This window comes from Dromiciops gliroides, chromosome 6, assembly GCF_019393635.1.
Source record: "Dromiciops gliroides isolate mDroGli1 chromosome 6, mDroGli1.pri, whole genome shotgun sequence".
NCBI classification, from domain to species: Eukaryota; Metazoa; Chordata; class Mammalia; order Microbiotheria; family Microbiotheriidae; genus Dromiciops; species Dromiciops gliroides.
Window position 1 is genome coordinate 164,148,206 of NC_057866.1, and position 19,353 is coordinate 164,167,558.

At 35.6% G+C, this 19,353-nt stretch overlaps 1 protein-coding gene across 1 annotated transcript in view; it reads right to left on the reverse strand.

The window, feature by feature from the left end:
- Positions 1-4,541, reverse strand: part of IQCM (IQ motif containing M) — a 377,986-nt gene extending 373,445 nt beyond the window's left edge. Inside the window, exons 1-2 of the mRNA XM_043972282.1 lie at positions 4,530-4,541; positions 4,047-4,084 (exon numbers count right to left, since the gene is read on the reverse strand). Coding sequence (XP_043828217.1) covers positions 4,047-4,084; positions 4,530-4,541 — 50 coding nt within the window. The remainder of the gene's footprint in view (positions 1-4,046; positions 4,085-4,529) is intronic.
- Between the last annotated feature and the right edge of the window lie 14,812 nt (positions 4,542-19,353).

The window sequence follows — 19,353 nt, forward strand, 5'->3', positions numbered from 1 at the left end:
GTGTTCTAAATAGGAGACGCCACTGTGTAGTAATCATTGAATAGATATAAGTTGTCAATATTGGCATTCCTGATGTAAATGAAAAGAAAGTTATGGATAAAAAGAAAGGTGATTCTCACAGATTCTCAATGAAGAGGTAAAATTATTGTTAGTATTGGTTTTAAAGTGCACGTAAAAGTGACATGAAATACTATAACATGGGAAATATGGTCATCTTGTATTACACTGTCTGTTTTTTTTTTTTTAAGAAACCTACCAAAAATTGAAGTTTATAGGCCCACATCAATTAATCAGTCAGCAAACATTTAGTAAGCTGCTATGATGTGCCAAGCAGTAAACTAAGCAACAATGGAGACAAAAGGTTAAACATAAAGAGGCCCTACTCTCAAGAGGCCCCCATTGCTTCAGGAAACAAATAAGTAGAGGAATTCTACAAAGAACTCAGTGAGACTCTCCAAATAAAATCAGCATATGCTGTAACTTCATTGCAAATGTGAAAATAGGGAAAGATAGTGTGTATATATATACATATGCATGTATATATACACATATACTTTTATATATGAAAACATAGTATGAAATGAGAGTTTAGAGACATAGATAATAAAAAGGCCTCAAATCTATATATCATAAATACTTGAGGTGCCAGAGATGAGAAATAACCAATGTCATTTAAAATGAAATTGATTATATTTTAAGAGAAAAAAATAGCCTAATTCACGTGGGAGTCATTTTCCAATCAGCTGTCTGTAAATCCTGACACCCAAATTCTAAGATCAAAAATATAAATCGTCAGGGGCAGCTAGGTGGCACAGTGGATAGAGTACCAGCCCTGGATTCAGGAGGACCTGAGTTCAAATCTGGTCTCAGACACTTAACACTTACTAGCTGTGCGACCCTAGGCAAGTCACTTAACCCCATATGCCTCACCACCAACAACAAAAAAAAGAAATTAAAAAATATAGAAATCATCATCAAGCTAGAGGAATTAAAAGGAGATGAAGGTATAGTGTACAACTGAGGCTGACCCTATGAGACCTATTTACAAGAAATAATGATTCAGAAAAAAGGGACAAAAGAGAAGAACATTGGCATAAATTATTGCCAAAGTTTAAGTGATATAAATTAATTATTATTGCAAGAAGACCAAAAAGGTCTAGTATTTCCCCACAACTAGCCTGAATTAGTGTGGATTTGTTCTATAATAAACTGATCTTCAATATAATTACATATAAATTTCTTTAAACACTAGGATTGGGAGGTAGTTTAAGCACGATGCAAAGGGTACAGAAACAGGTATTAAGAGACACCAGTATAGACCCTAGCATAACCTATCTAGATGACTGGCTAAATCGTCTACAACTCTCTCAACCTAAGGGGCCTGATCTACAAATCACAAAGGGTAGACTAAAAGATCTCTAAGGTCCCTTCCAGCTTTAAAATTCCATTACTATACATATTGAGGCTAGATGCCAAAGAGGTAAATTGTTTTGCCCAAGAAGACACAGGAAACATGTAATAGAACTGAGATTTGAATTGTAGTCATCTAAATCCAGCCGCCGCCTCCTCCTCCTTCTTCTTCTGTATGTTGATGCCTATAACCATCTTGCTCCAGTCAGATTAAATGGTATTCATTTGCTCAGGTTTGAGATCATACAGAGTATTATCCTTTTCTTACAAATAGTTAAGTTTAGGGACAGCTAGGTGGTGCAGTGGATAGAGCACCAGCCCTGGATTCAGGAGGACCTGAGTTCAAATCCAGCCTCAAACACTTGACACTTACTAGCTGTGAGACCCTGGGCAAGTCACTTAACCTCAATTGCCTCACCAAAAAGCAAAAAACAGAACAAAACAAAAACACACAAATAATTAAGTGTTTCATTTTAAGCAATTCAGTTTTCGAATGCAATTTAAACAGGAAAGGCTTGTTCAAGCTTATAATTTCTTTTTTTTTTTTTTTTTTTTTAGTGAGGCAATTGGGGTTAAGTGACTTGCCCAGGGTCACACAGCTAGTAAGTGTTAAGTGTCTGAGGCCGGATTTGAACTCAGGTACTCCTGACTCCAGGGCCGGTGCTCTATCCACTGCACCATCTAGCTGCCCCTATAATTTCTTTTTAAAAAAAAATTTTTGGCTACAATGACTTGCAAGTTGTCTCCCTCCCTCTTTCATAACCCTTCATTAGCGAAAGCCATGTATGTATGCTCACATACAAAATACACACATATGTATATATACATAAACATATATGCATACATATATTAGTTATTTCTCTGAGGATAGATAGCATTTTCTTTCATAAGTCCTTTGTAGTTGATTTGAATGATTATATTATTCAGAATAGCTTAGTCATTCACAGTAATCTTGGAACAATATTGCTGCTACTATATAAAATGTTCTCTTGGTTCTGCTCATTTCACTCTATATTATTTCATGCAAGTCTTTCCATGTTTTTTTCTAAAACCAATCTGCTCATCATTTCTTATAGCACAATAGTATTCCATCACAATTATATATCACAACTTATTCAGCCATTCCCTAATTGATAGGCATCCCCTCACTTTCTAGTTCATTGCTACCACAAAGATAGCTGCTATAAATATTTTAGAACATATAGATTATTTTCCTTTTCCCCCAATCACCTGAGGAAACAGACCTAATAGTGGTATTGCCAGGTCAAAGGTATGAATACTTTTATAACTCTTTGAGCATAATTCCAAATTGTTCTCCAAAATGATTGCATCAGTTCACAATTTTACTAACAAAGTATTAGTGTCCCAATCTTTCGATAACCCTTCCAACATTTGTTATTTTCTCTTCCTATCATTTTAACCAATCTGCTAGGTCTGAGATGATACTTCGGATTTGTTTTAATTTGCATTTCTCTAATTAATGGTAATTTAGAGCACGACTTCTTAAATTTTTTTCCACTTGCAACGCCTTTTTGCCCGAGAAAATTTTATGCGACCTTGGGTATATAGGTATGTAAAATAAGTATACGTAACCTTTTATTGCTGCCGAATGTTTTGCGACCCCCACATTCAGTTATGGGACCCCATATGGGGTTGTGACCCACAGTTTAAAAAACTTTAGAGCATTTTTATGTGTCTATATATAGCTTTGATTTCTTCTTCCAAAAATTCCCTATTCCTTTGACCAGTTACAGTTCTTTGACCATTTATTAATTGGAGAATGACTCTTTTTTTTTTTTTTTTTGGTGAGGCAATTAGAGTTAAGTGACTTGCCCAGGGTCACACAGCTAGTAAATGTCAAGTGTTTGAGGCCGGATTTGAACTCAGGTCCTCCTGACTCCAGGGCTGGTGCTCTATCCACTGCAATACCTAGCTGCCCCGAGAATGACTTTTATTCTTATGAATTTGACACAATTTTCTATATATGTGAGATATGAAGCCTTTCTATCCAAGAATAAATTCATCTCTTAGCCATAATTCTGACAAGTAATGTGTTCTGTGTTCTTCTAATTTCCTTATGATATCTCCTTTATGTCTAGGTCATATAGCCATTTTGCTCTTATTTTGGTAAACCGTGTAAGACACTAACTTATACCTAGTTTCTGCCAGATTGCTTTCTAGTTTTCCAGAAATTTTTACCAAATTGCGTTTTTATGTCAAAATCTTAGATCTTTGTGTTTATCAAAAACAAAATTATTATTATAATTTACTACTATGTATTGTATACCTGCTCTATTCTACTGATCCACCATTCTATTTCTTAGCTAGTTCCAGATAGTTTTATTAATACCGTTATAATACAGTTTAAGATCTGGTGCTGCTAGACCTTCTTTCGCATTTCTTTCATCAATTCCTTTGATAATGTAGACCTTTCGCTCTTCCAAATGAATTTCGTTATTACTTTTTTCTAACTCAATAAAATAAGTTTGGTAGTTCAATTGGGATAGCACTAAATAAGTTGATTAGTTTTGGTAGTCAAGCGTATAATTTCAAGCAAAAATCTGTACTCTCATTGATATAACTAAAAGTAAATATATTTGTACTTTTTCATAATACTGGGGAAAACATTCCTATACCTATTGTCTTCTTCCGTAGATTTCTTCTTTTCTTGCTTCTTTGGTAACTAGGATAAAAAAGGAAAGAAAGAAAAAAAACTAAGAAACTGTCAGCTTATCAGTTCAATTTATGTTATTTTAGATTTTCCTAAGAAAGGACTATTCTAATACATAGATATATCACATATCAAGTTGCCCCAACCAACATCATTTTTTGCAATAATGAAGTTAATATATTATCACCATGCCACACCCTAAATCATGGTTCCTATATTAATTTTCAAAAATCAGACCCCAAAGACCAAGCTATCTCTGCCCTGGTGCCTTACAGACACAGTTCCTTGTGCTTATCCATAGCTTCTTCTACAGCTAAAAGTGCATTCCATTCAATTGACATAATTAGTACCTGGCAACACAATTTTGCATAAACCATTAACAATATTAGATAGATGATGGTAGATGCAATCAACATATAATGCATATAGACTTAAAACTAGAAGGTACCTGAGAGGCCATGAAGTCCCATTCCCCTCTTCTTACAAAATGGGAAAATGAAGGTCAAGAAAGCTTAAAGCTCTTCCCCAAGGTTACACAGGAAATGATGCTCAAAGGCAGGGCTTAAATGCAAACCTTTTGACTCCTGAATCATCACCTCCTGTGGAAAGAACCCTCATAACACATCCTGGGATATGAAAATATGAGCAGAAATACAAAACAATGACTAAAATATTTTGCTCCTTATTTAAGAGTTAACTCTCGGGGCAGCTAGGTGGCACAGTGGATAAAGCTTGGATTCAGGAGGGCCTGAGTTCAAATCCAGCCTCAGACACTTGACACTTATTAGCTATGTGACCCTAGGCAAGTCACTTAACCCTCATTGCTCTGAGAAAAAAAAGAGTCAACTCTCAACTCTCAACAGAGAGCCAACGCTAAGACAACCTGCCCCTCTGAAATAGATGACAGAGCCACATTTAAGATATACTCTCAGCAGCTAGGCAGCCACTAAAGTAAGAAGACCCTTACCTAATATCCCAAAGAAGCAGGAACATCTATTTTGACCAGCCACTAAAAGCATGGCTATTGAAAAGCATTTAGATGTTTTTAAAAGAAAATAAACAAGTAACATTAAGAAGAAAAGCAAATTATCCATTTTTATAGGAAATGACATATTTCTTCCTCAAATCCAAATGTTCACTCTCAAGTTTCTCAAAAGTAAAATGGCCAGTATTAACAAATGTTTTATTCAATAAAATTTTTGAAGCTGATAATTAACCTTTCTTTTAAATATATATTAGGATGAGATAATTAACCTTGGGGGTCTGTTCATGCCAGTTCTCAAGCATTTGGTCCTTTTGTTGTGAGCAGGCAGGCCAACTCTTCCCAAGGTAAGTAAACACTCTCTACTCTAGAAGAATACCAGGCTTTTCTTTATTTCAGCACCAAGATTGGAGGATAATAAGGGGTTAGGAGGTGGGTGGGGTTGGTAACTTGCATTTATTTGTTTAAACTGCTCACTAGATGATCCATCATATCAATTCATAGTTTGAAAAAGAAAAATTTTAAAACAAGAATTCAAACCTTTGCCTTCCATACTTTCACCCCAAATCATGTAGGGCAGCATGTGCTTGGTTCAAAACAAACTATTCACACTTTATATGACCACATCCTACTTGCCAACAGTTGTGGGGTTTTTTTCATCCTCAGCTTTTCCTTGACAATATCTATATCATGCAGGGTTATCAAAAAGGAAGGTCTGCTGAATGAAATATTCTCAGTCTTAAACAATTCCCCTTCCTAAGATTTTCTATGTGCCTTCCATTCACTGCCTCCTGAGTCCTATCTTCATTCCCCAGTTATAGCATCCAACAATTATAGTTCCTGTTTCTTCATCTTATTTTCCCCAGAATAGAAACTCCTTCCACTTATGCAGATATTAACCCCTCTTCCTGAGTTGTTACAACCCCTAAAAGGTAATTCTCTGGATGTTGCCCTTCATGTGAGGATGTTCTCTTAATTTCACTGGACTGAACTCTTATTAATAGACATGCATTTCCACATGAGATTTATATTCCAAGTCTTTCCACCTGGGTAAGAAATATCCAGAGGTGAGTTGAAGCTAGCCCTTACTTGCTTGGGTGAGCCAACTGTTAAATTTTCAGTGTGAGTACACCTTCGGGATTGACAAATGTTATAAATCAGGTCTTCATTTATGATTTTGTTGATTGTCTAGATTTAAGGAGGTTATGGTAATAATGCAAATTAAATATAAAAATGTTCCATGCATAAATTTTTGAGTATCTGTTGTTAAACATTCATTACCACATCATCAGACTCACCTATTTGCCACAATGAGACATCAAAGGAGGACTTTAGTTAGAAGAGGGTGTTTTTTTTTTTGGTTTTTGGTTTTTGTTTTTACAGAATGTTAGAGAAACTTAGAGATAGTCTAGTCTAATACAACCCTTCAAGGGGAAGGGGAAGGAAAATTTATAGAGCACCTACTGCATTCTAGTGGGCACTGTGGTATGCCCTTTACAAACACTATCTCATTTGATCAGCAACTTAACTACAATTCAGTTTTAGAGCAATGCCTTGAGGTATTGAGAAATTAAGTATCTTTCCCAAGGTAATACAGCCAATTTATGCAGGAGATAGGATTTGAACCCAGGTCTTCCTGCTTGCCAAAGCCAGTCCTGTAACCACTATGTCAAGTTGCCTCTCTGCCTCCAGTGATTATTTTCTCATCCATTTATAGCCTAAATCAAATTCGTTCTGATACTTAATAACCTCTCTGGGTTGGTCCCATCTTATTTGATGAAATTCTTTTTTTCTCCTAAATACTTTCTCCACTCTCACAATTTATCTCATTGCAAACTTCCTTCTGACCATTTATACAATATCAGTACAGCTGGTGCTTTACAACATTTCCATCTGCAGCTCCTCTCGAGAGCAGCTTTCCTGTATCTCTCAGCTCCATCAATTCTCCTCCTCTTTCCAAATCTCCTCTCAAAATACATCTTTTCTCCTCTTGCCAATACTCCTCATTTTTCTCATAGCCTAATAATTAAATTCTTGCATTGATTAACCATATGTCTTTAAACAACTCTTTTTAAATTTTTTTTTAACTTAGTATCAAAAAGCCAGGCACATCCCTGTACTCATCTATTATGAGCATGGCATTCAGGGCCATGGTTTACATAAGGAGGAATCTGCATGGGTGCCTCTCTCCACCCACCAAGGAAAACTGTACAGAAAAGGGATAGCTCTCCAGAGTAAATGATTTATTTTTTTCTGCAGAAAGCAGCCAGTGACCCCTGGAGACACACACATAAACACACCACTAAAGGTGAACTTAACGGCTTGGTTAAAAATAGATAACTGTGAAGATAAAATCATTAGCAACATATACATACAGGCTTATAAATTACACATTAACACATATGTGAGATAAACTGAAAAGCTTTTTCTGCCAAGGCCTGGAGACTGAGATTCGTGTTTCCCCTGCAAAAGTCAATCATGTCATTAACACCTTCTGGGAACAGCCCCAGGAGGTGGGATCTTCATACAGCTGGTGGTATGAGAAGCCATCTCAACAGGAGCCCCCATTGGATAAACCTCCTACCCATGTGTAAAAAGGACATATAACAACAACAATAATAATGATAAATATAACAATTTAAGGTTTATAAAATACATTATATTATCTCATTTGATCCTCACAACAGCCTTGTGAAGTAGGTGCTATGAGGATGTCCCATTTTATAGAGGGAAAATGGAGGCACAAATGAGGCATATTGAATGACCTGCCCCAGATCAGATAGCTAGTAAATGTCTGAAATAGGATTTCTAATTCAAAGTCTTCTTGAATCCAAGTCCAGAGCTCTAGCAACTTAGCCACCTAACTGCATCCTTGTAATAGCTATCATTGTGATACCCACTGTGGATGTCTTATCATAGATGAACACACTCTATCAAGTGCGCAACCAAAAATTATACAAGAAAAGCAGCAGAAATGGAAACTCAGAGAAAGGAAGACTCGAAAAGAGAGTAGGCTGGTCCTGTGGCAACAAAAGGAAAGGATAACTAACAAACAACCCTCCTGTTCTACTGGTATCCATGCAATGTCAAGAGATCTTGAGGAGAGCCTCCAAGCCCATTTGTAGATCTTCTGCATGGGACATATAAGAAAACCTAGACAAAAATAATAAGCCAGAATGGATGAATTGTGACTTTCACTGGTTGATGGGGTGCTCATAGGAGGTCATAGAACCATCACAATAGAAACATAAGTGTATTATGGAGAGGCAAAGACCAAGATGAGAAGAAGAATATAATAAACAACAGGGGCATAGAGAAAGTTTTGATGGAGGAATTCAAGGGGGAGGTGACATTTGAGTTCATTTCTTTTTTATTTTATTTTATTTTACTTTTTTGGCAGGGCAATGAGGGTTAAGTGACTTGCTCAGGGTCACACAGCTAGTAAGTGTCAAGTGTTTGAGGCTGAATTTGAACTCAGGTCCTCCTGAATCCAGGGCTGGTGTTTATCCACTGCATCACCTAGCTGCCCCCCACACAAAGCTTCTTAAACTGTGAGTCACAACCCCATATGGAGTCCCATAACTAAATGTGGGAGTCATGAAAAATCTGGCAACAGAAAAAGGTTAAGAAGCTTTGTTATATGCCTATATACCTGGGGTGTGTGTGTAAAAATCTCGGGTGAAAAGGGGTAGCATGTGGGAAAAGTTTAAGTCCTACTCTAGACAACTCTTTAAAACTAGAATTGTTAGATCAAGGGCTAGCCTGCATTGGCAGAGTGAATTTCATAGCCCAGGACTTCCCTGTAACAATGAAATCACAAGTCTAATCCTTGTCCCTAAACTTAAATTCTAATTCCAGAATTCAGGTTATAATTTTCTCACCCCTCAAAAATAAAACTTGTCAGATTCTTATAAGTATTGCCAATGACAGGTTTCACTTTCTTTTATTTCTCACATGAAAGCAAACAAGTTAATGAACACTTGGGCCAAAAGAAAAACAGAAATATAAGAGAAAGGAAGAAAAGCAACGAGCTGAACAACTTCTCAATAGATTTCTTAGTTCTTTGGATATAAAAACAAACCATACCTGAGATCACAGAAAGGGGTGTAGAATCATAGGGAACTGAAGGTTCCAAACTCCATGACTTACTAGCTATATGACTGTGGGCAACTCACATAACCTCTCATCCTCAATTCCCTTATCTGCAAAATGGATTCTTAAAAAATAAAATAATACTATTGATGTCACAGGGATGTTGTGAAAGAAAATCTTTATAAACCTTAATATGCTATTGAAATTTGAGTTAAAATTGTCTGTCATATAACAAGTAGAAGAACTCAATAGTTCAATAAGACCATATACTTTGGTTATCCTAAAAGGGTAAAATCTGGAGTCCTTTCCAAAATAGTTTAATAGCTATCTACATATAGTAACATTTAATTTTTTTCCTCTTAAAACCTATATTTCCCTCTGGAAATTTATATTTCAATGCTTACATGGATCCTTGACCTTACTAGTATGTCCACTGTCTCTGGTGGTATTGATTATAATCCATCCAGACCTTTTCTTCGTATGCAAGAAACTCTTAGACATGACTCTCCATTAATCCTCTACAAAAGATTTGATCAGAATTCAGGAGATTTTCCTTTGGTCTTTTAACATTGAGTAGGTACCAGTGCAAGACTCAAACTTGTCCATCTGTTATCCTTCCCTGTTACTCATGCCTGACCTATTTCACTCTCCAATCAGAATGATATGGGCAACTGATCAGCATTTTCAATGATCTCAGGCTACCACATCATGCTACTTCCCACTGGAAAACTATGGCTGTTAAAACTGGTTTTTCAACGATCGTAAAGACAAACAACTGAAAGATTTAAGATTTCTGGCCAATGAAGTAGCCAATTACAATTTCAGGGTAACCCCATGAAACCCTGAGGAGGAGATGCAGCCAGCCTGATTCTGAGGAGTAGGTCTAGAGTATATGTACTACACTTGACTATGAATGTTTCTTATGAGTTCATTTTATTTTCCTCCCAGTTAGGAATGGTGATAGAGTTTGTTTGTTTTTTGTTCCTGAAGAGGACCATGGTATTGGGTGATGTCATGACTTGCATTGAATTGGATGACTGAGGGGTTGGAGTGGAAGGGAAGGAGGAAAATGAACTGTTGTTGAAAGAGGGGGAAAAAGTCCTAAAAGGTTTTTCCTGGTGGTGGTGGTTATGGTGGTTGTTTCAGAGAATGGCCTGGCATCATTGAAAATACTGTTCAGTTTCCTAAATGCAAACCAGCCCTCTCTCTTCTTCCTATTCCATTTGGAAACAAAATATACTATTCAATTTGGGGATAGAAAATCTCACTATCCGTATGCAATATCTAAGATGTATGGACTGATGAATTAAATCTATGGGTTGCCTATCCAACTGTATATCCCAGTCTTTATAAGAGGCATTCTTCATCCCTTTAGTTTTCCTTGTGTAGATTGGATTAGTAAACTCCATTTGAGTGTTTGTGAATTTCATTAAGGAGATTCTGTAGCATTGAGAGATTACAAGAATCTACATGATATGTTCTGCAAATAGGAACATCTAGAGAACCTCATCATCTACAGAAAAATATCTCTTCCATTTGGACTGTGTTGGACTGCCTCCATTACAATGTCAACACATATCTCTGTTTTACACCTCATTTTTGTTTAAAGAGAATAACTGAAAAAGTTATTACTGTGATTGCATTCATCATGGAATGCTGGAAAAGAACCATTACATTTTCATTTGGTTCTACTGAGTCAAATGCTTTTTTCTGGTCAAACAATAAACATATCATGATCTACTTTCTAAACTTTTTAGTCAATTATGTGACTGTAGAAAGTCATTTGCAAAAGACTACCTGTCCTTTTCTCAAAATTTCATAAGGGTAACATAGATACAAATGTTTTTTTCATTCTTTAAAGATTTTGTAGGAATGAGAAAATAACTTAGGTAATTATTCATGTCCTTTCAATGACCTGTGAGGGTTTTTTTCCCCAGTTATTTAGTACCTTCCTCCATATCAGATACTTTGAGGATCAATCCCTCAAAAATACCAAAATCACTTACAACATAGATTTCTTATGTTTGTATTTGGTTTGTTCTAGTTGCTCTTTCCATATTAATTTTCTATAATGATATTTTCACTTCCTAGCACACTGGGGAGTTATGGGTTAGAGTTCAAATTTGCCAAGTTTCATAGTCATTCATGATGGAATTAATTCTTTATGAAAATTCAATTTAATTCAATTCAACACATTTATTAAGTCCCTACTCTGTGCTGGGAATACAGCGATAGTAAATGAAAATCTTGACAAATTTGTTTCATTTCATTTATTTGTTGTCCTTTTTTCCCTGTATTCATCTATATATGTTCTAAGAATGATTTGCCTTAACTGAATCCCATACTATGTTTCCTATAAAGCTCCTTTTTCCTGCTTCTGTTCTTTGCTTTTTTAAGAGAAGATGCTGCTTTTTATTTCCTGCCACCCTTCTCTGTAAGGTTTGCTCTCCCCTTCATATAAAATATTTGGGAACAAAGCAGTTATTGGGTTCATTTGTTCTCTTATTGTGGTGATTTCTCTACATGTATAAATTTCTGTAAGAAATGATGATAGTTTCTGACAAAGCCTTTTTTAAAATCTAGGGATAGGAACTGGAACTGTGACTTCATTGGTACCTAAGGAAACTCCTGGATTAGGAAATTCTCTTTACAAGTGTAGGTTGAGACCATCTCAAATAATAATTCTATAAATGGAAAAACTGAAACTCCTAGAAGTTAATGTACAATGTACAAGATTACAGAACTAGAACTAGGAATTAAATACAACTATTTAAATTCCAGCTTAAGTGTTCCTTCAACTGTTCAATCAGGGTTGGGCTGGACCCAACTCATACCAGATCTTGAGAGCCAATTGTTCAATTTTTTTTTTACCATAGGACATAGCAAATTCTACAAATCAGGGCTTGATTTATTGTTTCATCAATTGTCTAGATTTCAGAAAGTGATGGGGAAAATATTAATAATACAGATTAAATTCAAAAGTATATTGTGCAAGCATTTTTAAAGAACCAGTTGATTAACATTTACCAGTACATTCCTGAATAAAACCCTAAATTGTAATAATAATAGGTGGCATTTACATAGTACATTAAGATTTGCAAGGCACTTTTTATGTATTATGTCATTTAGAGCTTCCCAAAAACTCTATGACGTATCAGTCTGCAAAGTGATTCTATTTTATGGCAGAGGAAACATGGATAAAATGCAGGGTTAGTCATTAGAACACTATGGTTTAAATTCTGCCTCAGACATTTATGAGCTATATGACCGGAGGCAAGTCCCTTTAACCAGTCTGAGCCTCAAGCAAGACTCTAAACCATGTCTAGTAAGTTATAGATGACTCACAATCTGTGTTAGTAGAGGGGGTGCCCACACCAGTAAAATAACAGACTCTTAACATGTGAAGTAAATATAGAACTAGTCAATCAATAGGCTCCTCCCAGGGTAGTCATGAAGAGAAAATGAAATATACTTGTAAAATGTTTTACAAACCTAAAAGTGCTATGTAAATGCTAATCATTATTATAATTAATATCATAATTATTATGTGCCAGGCATTGTGCTAAGCATTGGGAAGACAAAGGCAAAAAAATAAAGTACTTGTTCTCAAAGAACTCATAAATGCAAAGGTAGAGTTTCAAAATACTTTCTAAATTATTTTTTTCCTCTAGACAGAAAAACTAAGCCCAATAGTAGTACTACTAGTAATTATAAACAGCTCATGTTGAAGTGATCCTTTAAGGTGTACAAAGTATTTTCCTCTCAAGAAACTGTGTGAGAGAATACAAATATTATTTCCAAATTTTTGTAGATGAAGAAACTGAGATTCTTAGCAATTAAATCATCACATATATGATGGTTCTACAAATAAGAAGTGGTTGAGACAGTATCTGAACTTGAGTTCCCTGACTTCAAATCCAGTGCTCTTTGGATAAAGCATTGGCCCTGGATTCAGGAGGACCTGAGTTCAAATCTGACCTCAGACGCTTGACACTTACTAGCTGTGTGACCCTGGGCAAGTCACTTAACCCTCATTGCCCCACCATTACCACCAACAACAACAAAAAATCCAGTGCTCTGTCCATTACATCCATGCTTTCTCTCTGTACAAGGAAGTGCAATAACTGTTATGCTCACACACCCTAAGTCCTGTCAACATTATTTAGGCAAATGAAAAATTCAGAAATCAACACTTCAATCCTGCTCATGATATTTTGTTCAGGATTTTCCTTTCATTCCAATCATTATCACCTTCGCTGACAATTTACTTTTGTTAAGTCCTTCATAACAAAGCTTTGGGATCATTCACTTTTATGTTGAAGAGACAGATTTTTATACAGCATAATTTCAAATTCAAAAAGTCCACCTACCTTTTTATTCATCTGTTTCTGATTCTTTCCAGAGAGCACAGTGAGGAAATACTAAGTCAATCCAGTAACAACCGCCACCCATCCCCTGTGTGTAAGTCTGGCTACAGGCACTTTTTGTGTTTCCTTGTTATTACAATTAAACTTTTCATTCATATTCAACATTTGCATCCAAGGCACTTTGTTTTATGAAAATAAGCTAATCAGTATTTCACCTTTTCATTTGTCAATTTGTTCTGAAGAACATTAAAAGGAAGTCAAGTGAGACATGTTCAGAAACAGATGTTTATCTTTCTGGCTGCCTTCTTACAGTATTTACTCTTTCATCACTTTTTAGGAAATTGGGTTAATCTGCCCTCTCCAAAAGACACAACTTTACCTGGATTCCCTGCACATGGAATTCTAAAGTCTATGGACATTTTATTCAATAATTCAATCAACATTTTAGACCAATGCTATTATTATGATAGAAAAAAATGAGAACATGGTGTAAGACTGAAGGCTAGATTTAGACCCAAGAAGACAAGGGTTCAAACCTCACCTTGCCACTTAATGAACATGAAACCATGGACTGAACCATAATCAGCTATTTTCTTATGTAGGGCAAGCAACACAAAATGTTGTACAAATTAATCTTGTAATTTATGAGAAAATAACACAAGAAAAAAATTGAACTGAGTAGGAGGGGAGATTAATTACTAAACTGATTTCAATGTTGATGTTGTTCATTGTTTTTCATTCTCTAAAATTCATTGCCACAGGAAAAAGCTCTGGTGCCCCCCCCCCCTTTAATATGGCAGCAATCCTTGTTGTTGGTCCTTCCTTAGGCAACCCTGTTATCATTAGCAGAGGGAGTTCCCATACTCACAAAACCATAGGAGCTTAACATGTTGATTTTACTCAAAACAGTCTTCTCCTGTACAATCTTTCACATAGATTTTGCCCATTATCTCAATTCAGCATAAAGCAAAAGATAATGAAGAATATACATTGGCAATTATGAAAGGACACTACTACCACAATCATGACTCATAACAATAATCCTAGTTCTCCAGCAAGGAGGCACCACTGTACAGTGGTAGGAGTGGTGATTCTAGTCTAACACTCTGCCTGGCATATAGACACTTAACAAATAATTTTTAAGTAATTGGTAATATGACAGTTTAAAAATGTCAATGGACTTCCAAGCATAGCTACATAAATGGAGAAAGAGTTCTAAAGTTACAAAGCAAATCACTAAAAAGCTATGTAACTTTTTTGCATCCTTGAAAAACATTAAAGTTCCATGGGAAAGCAAATCTTTATTTTGAAATTAAATTGAAGGCTAAAAATAATAGCACATATTGTTAAAAAATCATGTGTTTGGAGTATATAGAGAAGCATTAAAAGACTATGAACTGGGGACAGCTAGGTGGCACAGTGGATAGAGCACCAGCTCTGGAGTCAGGCGGACCTGAGTTCAAATCTGGCCTCAGACACTTGACACTTACTAGCTATGTGACCTTGGGCAAGTCACTTGACCTCAATTGCCTCACCAAAAACAAACAAACAAAAAAGACTATGAACTCATACAAAGTGAAGTAAGCAGAACCAAGGAAGCAAGAATCAAAATTTTTACAACAGTGGCACAGTCGATAAAGCACCGGGCCTAGATTCAGGAGTATGTAAGTTCAAATCTGGCCTCAGACACTCAACACTTATTAGCTGTGTGACCTTGGGCAAGTCACTTAACCCTCATTGCCCCAACAAAACAAACAAACAAACAAACAAAAACAAAAATGGCTACAACAATGAAGTAGAAAGAAAAAGCAACAAAACAATCCAAACAGGCTTTTGAGAAAGTTTAATGAACAAGCTTGGCCCCAAAGGAGAGTTATGAAAAGTCACCTCCTGCTTCTCTGCAGAAGTATGACATAAAAGGTATAGGATGCCACATATAATATTACACTTTTAGAAATAAATTACTTTTACTATGCTGATTTTTCTCTTTTTGTATAAGGAAGGAGTTATTAAACTTTTTGATGTCAGGAACCCTTTAAGCACTTAAAAATGATCAAGAACCCTAAAAAAATAGTTTATGATACATAGATACATTACTATTTACTGTATCTGAAATTAAAGCTGATAAAGTTTTAAAGATATTTAAAAGTAATAACAAATCTATTACATGCTATCATAAATAACATGTTTTTAGGGAAAATAACTATATTTTGCAAAGCAAAGAAATTCAGTGAGAGTGACATTGCTTGTCATGTTTTCACAAATATCTCTAATGTCTGGCTTAATAGAAGATAGCTGGGTTTTTGCATCTGCTTCTATATTCTATCTGCTGTGATATCTTTCTTTAGTTGAAGTACATGAAGAAAATCTGGTGTCCTGCAGATATGTAGTTGGAAAAGGGGGAAGTATTTTAATAGGCAAATAACATCTTAGTGTTATTATATAAAAAGAGTTTTGACCTCATGGAACCCCTGACAAGATCTTGGGAATCCCAGGAGTTCAAGGACCACACTTTGAGAACTATTGTTATAAGATATTTTTCTCTGGAAAAGGATGGTAGGTAGACTGACACATTGGGAAATGTAGGTATATGAAAACAAAAGATACCAATAAGCATTTAAAAATAAAAAAGAAACAAAGGCCTGGTGGTATTGAAGTACAAAATCATAGAATAGGAAAGTTTAAGTACCTTAAAAATCACCTAATCCTATCCTGTCATCTTACTAATAAGGAAACTGAAGCTCAGGGAAATTATGTGACCTGTTCATTAATAACAGCCATGAGTTGAACTCAGACATTCTGACTACCAGTCCAATGTACTTTGTACTATAACATAACATTTCAAAAGCAGATAGGAAATGGGGACAAAAAAGGAAGAAAATATGAGTAAATATATGATTAAAGTAAAAATTCCTCATTTGCCATATTCAGAGAGTATAGCTGACTAACAAGTCTAAAATAGCCAGAAATCTTTTCTGCCTACTAAAGTTAAGATCTTGAAAGCAAAAGAGAATTCAAGAAATCCCAAGCTTAAAAATTAAGCAGAAGTACATTTCCATTGACTCTTATTAAGGTTACAAAATCAGAAATTATAAGAGGAAATTCCTTAGAGCACAAAGAAGAGAAATTTTGCATATTTTCCAAAACAAGAAAGATTCTCAATTTCAATATATTTTTGCAGCTAAAATAACATTTCTATGGAGAAAATTCTAAGATTTGCCTGTAACTTCTTTTTTATTCCTGCTAGGTGCTTACATGGAAGACAAATGAATGCCATACTTGAAAGTAGATTTCTAAGTATCCTTTAAAACCAGATTGGCACCATTTGGTGGCTCTTATCTAGGAAATGCTTTTTATTGTTGTTTTTCTCTCTTGAAATGCATCCTCAAAAATACAAGGCTACTTTGCCTTGTACTTCAATAAGGTGTTGTTTTATGTTTGCCCATAGAACCCTATTCCCCCTTTGCAATAGCTTGCAAATTTTTTTCATTGAGGTATAAAAGGATATGTGATACTATTTATGATTGCTTTGAAGAAGAATGGTATACTGATTTTTCTTCTTTATTGAAGACTTTCTGTCTCCATATAAAAACATATAATTCTTCACGAAAGAAGGCAAGTTTTCATGGCTTTCAGGTAGTCCAATAAATATTAAATTATCTCTCCTTGATCTATTTTCCATGTCAGTTGTTTTTCCAATGAGATATTTTATATTTTCTTCTATTTTTCATTCATTCAATTTTGTTTTATTGTTTCTTGATTTCTCATGGACTCATTAGCTTCCACTTGCCCAATTTTAATTTTCAAGGAATTATTTTTTTTCAGTGAGCTTTTGTACCTTCTTTTCCATTTGGCCAATTGTACTTTTTGTAAAGTTATTTATTTCAGTAAATTTCTGTACATCTTTTTAATTTTTTTGTTTCCTTTACCAAGTGGTTGACTCCTTTTTCATGACTCTCTTGCATCATTGTTATTTCTTTTCCTGATTTTTTCCCCTCTATCACTCTTATTTGTTTTTTTTTTAATCCTTTTTGAGCTCTTTCAGGAATTCTTTTTGGGCTTGTGACCAATTCAAATTTCCCTTTGAGGTTTTGCTGGGTGGTGTTTTAATGCTTGTCCTCTTTTGAGTTTGTGTTTTGCTTTTTCCTGTCAACATAGTAACTTTTTATAGTCAGGTTTTTTGTTTGTTTGGTTGGTTGTTTTTGCTCATTTTTACTTGTCTATTTCATGACTTTTAATTTTATGTTAAAGTTGGACTCTACTCCTAGGGTGGATGGGGCACTGTCCCAAGCTTCACGTTTTTCATGTTGCTGTTTTCAGAGCTTATTCTGGGGACCTATAAGTTTCCAGTTCTTCCAATGTGGTATGATCTAAGGAGAATTGTGGTCACTACTTTCCCTACCTGTGCTGTGGTCTGTGAGTGACCACAAGTACTCTGGCACTGTGACCAGGATGTCTCTTCTGTTGTAATTGCTTGCTCTAGTGTAGTAGTCCTCCTCCTCCCCCTGGGACTGCAACCCTGAACCACATAATGGTTGCAACAGAATCATGCCACCATCTCTATCAAAGTGTCCCATGCAATCTCCTTCTGACCAGTAGTCCATCCCCCTTATTGTCTGTGGGCTAAGGGCTCAGAAAATTGCTGCTGATGATTTAGTTATGCCCAAAGCCTAAACTAGTTTATTGGAGTGGGGCCTCACTGCTAGTTTTTCAGGGGTGGGGGGGAGGGCCTCACTGCTGGCTTGCACTGTACTGCTAGTACTGAACTGTGTTCCACTGTCACCCCAGTGAGACAGACCTTCCCTACCAACCTTCTAAGTTGCAAGGCCTGGTAGGGCAATTTAAAAAGTTCAAGAGCCATAATTTCTGGGTGGTCATTTTATTAATAATGTCAGCACATTTATTAATAAAAAAAATGGTCATTTGGCTATCTCTCTTGGACCAAAGAGCCCTCATAGCAGTGGGATCACAGTGTGTATGCCCTTGGAAGAACACATGTTCCTGAGGGTGTGAATCAACAATGATTGATTAACAATTAATGAGAAAATTAATATTACAGTGAAGGACTGGGTTATATTACGATGAGGGTCTTAGTGTACATGACTTGGATCATCCAAATCCCGGTCAAAGAGACATAAATTTCCATATCACCTGTCTGACAAAAAGAAGGAGCCACATTTTCCCAGACCAAACACAATGAGTAGAAATTTATCTATTAGCCTAAACTTAGAATTTCTCTTAGTGTCTGATTAGATATTTAGTCGACGTCAATCTTTGAGAAAGAGATTTCCCACACTGCTTGATTTCTGGATAAGGAAGTAGAAAAGGAAAAAAAAACACCTTGATTCTGTTTCAATAATTATCTATTAATACAAGAGAGAAATAATCATTTCTCTCATTATCCCATTTGATTCTATTGAGATGAAGTCTCCTCAATGAATGACAAACTGCTATTACAAACCCTTTAACAAGGATACTTAACTTTGGGACTTATGAGAGGAAACAATGTGAGGGGGAAAGGGAAAGAGATTGTTCACATTGACAAAATCAAAGGAGGTAGTACCTTTTGTTCAGCAAGCCTTTCAGATAAAAGCTGCATAGGGAATAAGGAAATAATATTTTTTTAAAATTGTCCATTTAAGGCTCAGAAGTCTCATTTCATATAGCTGTTTCTCAGAATACCATCTGATGTTTTGGGTACAGCCTTCAGAGCAGTTTACAATTGGCTAGCTTCTTAGACTCAGGTAACTTGTAGAGATCCTCTTCTCTGCTAAAAATTTCCTACAAAATTGGTCTTAATACAATAGTAAATTTACTTTGCCAATAACAAA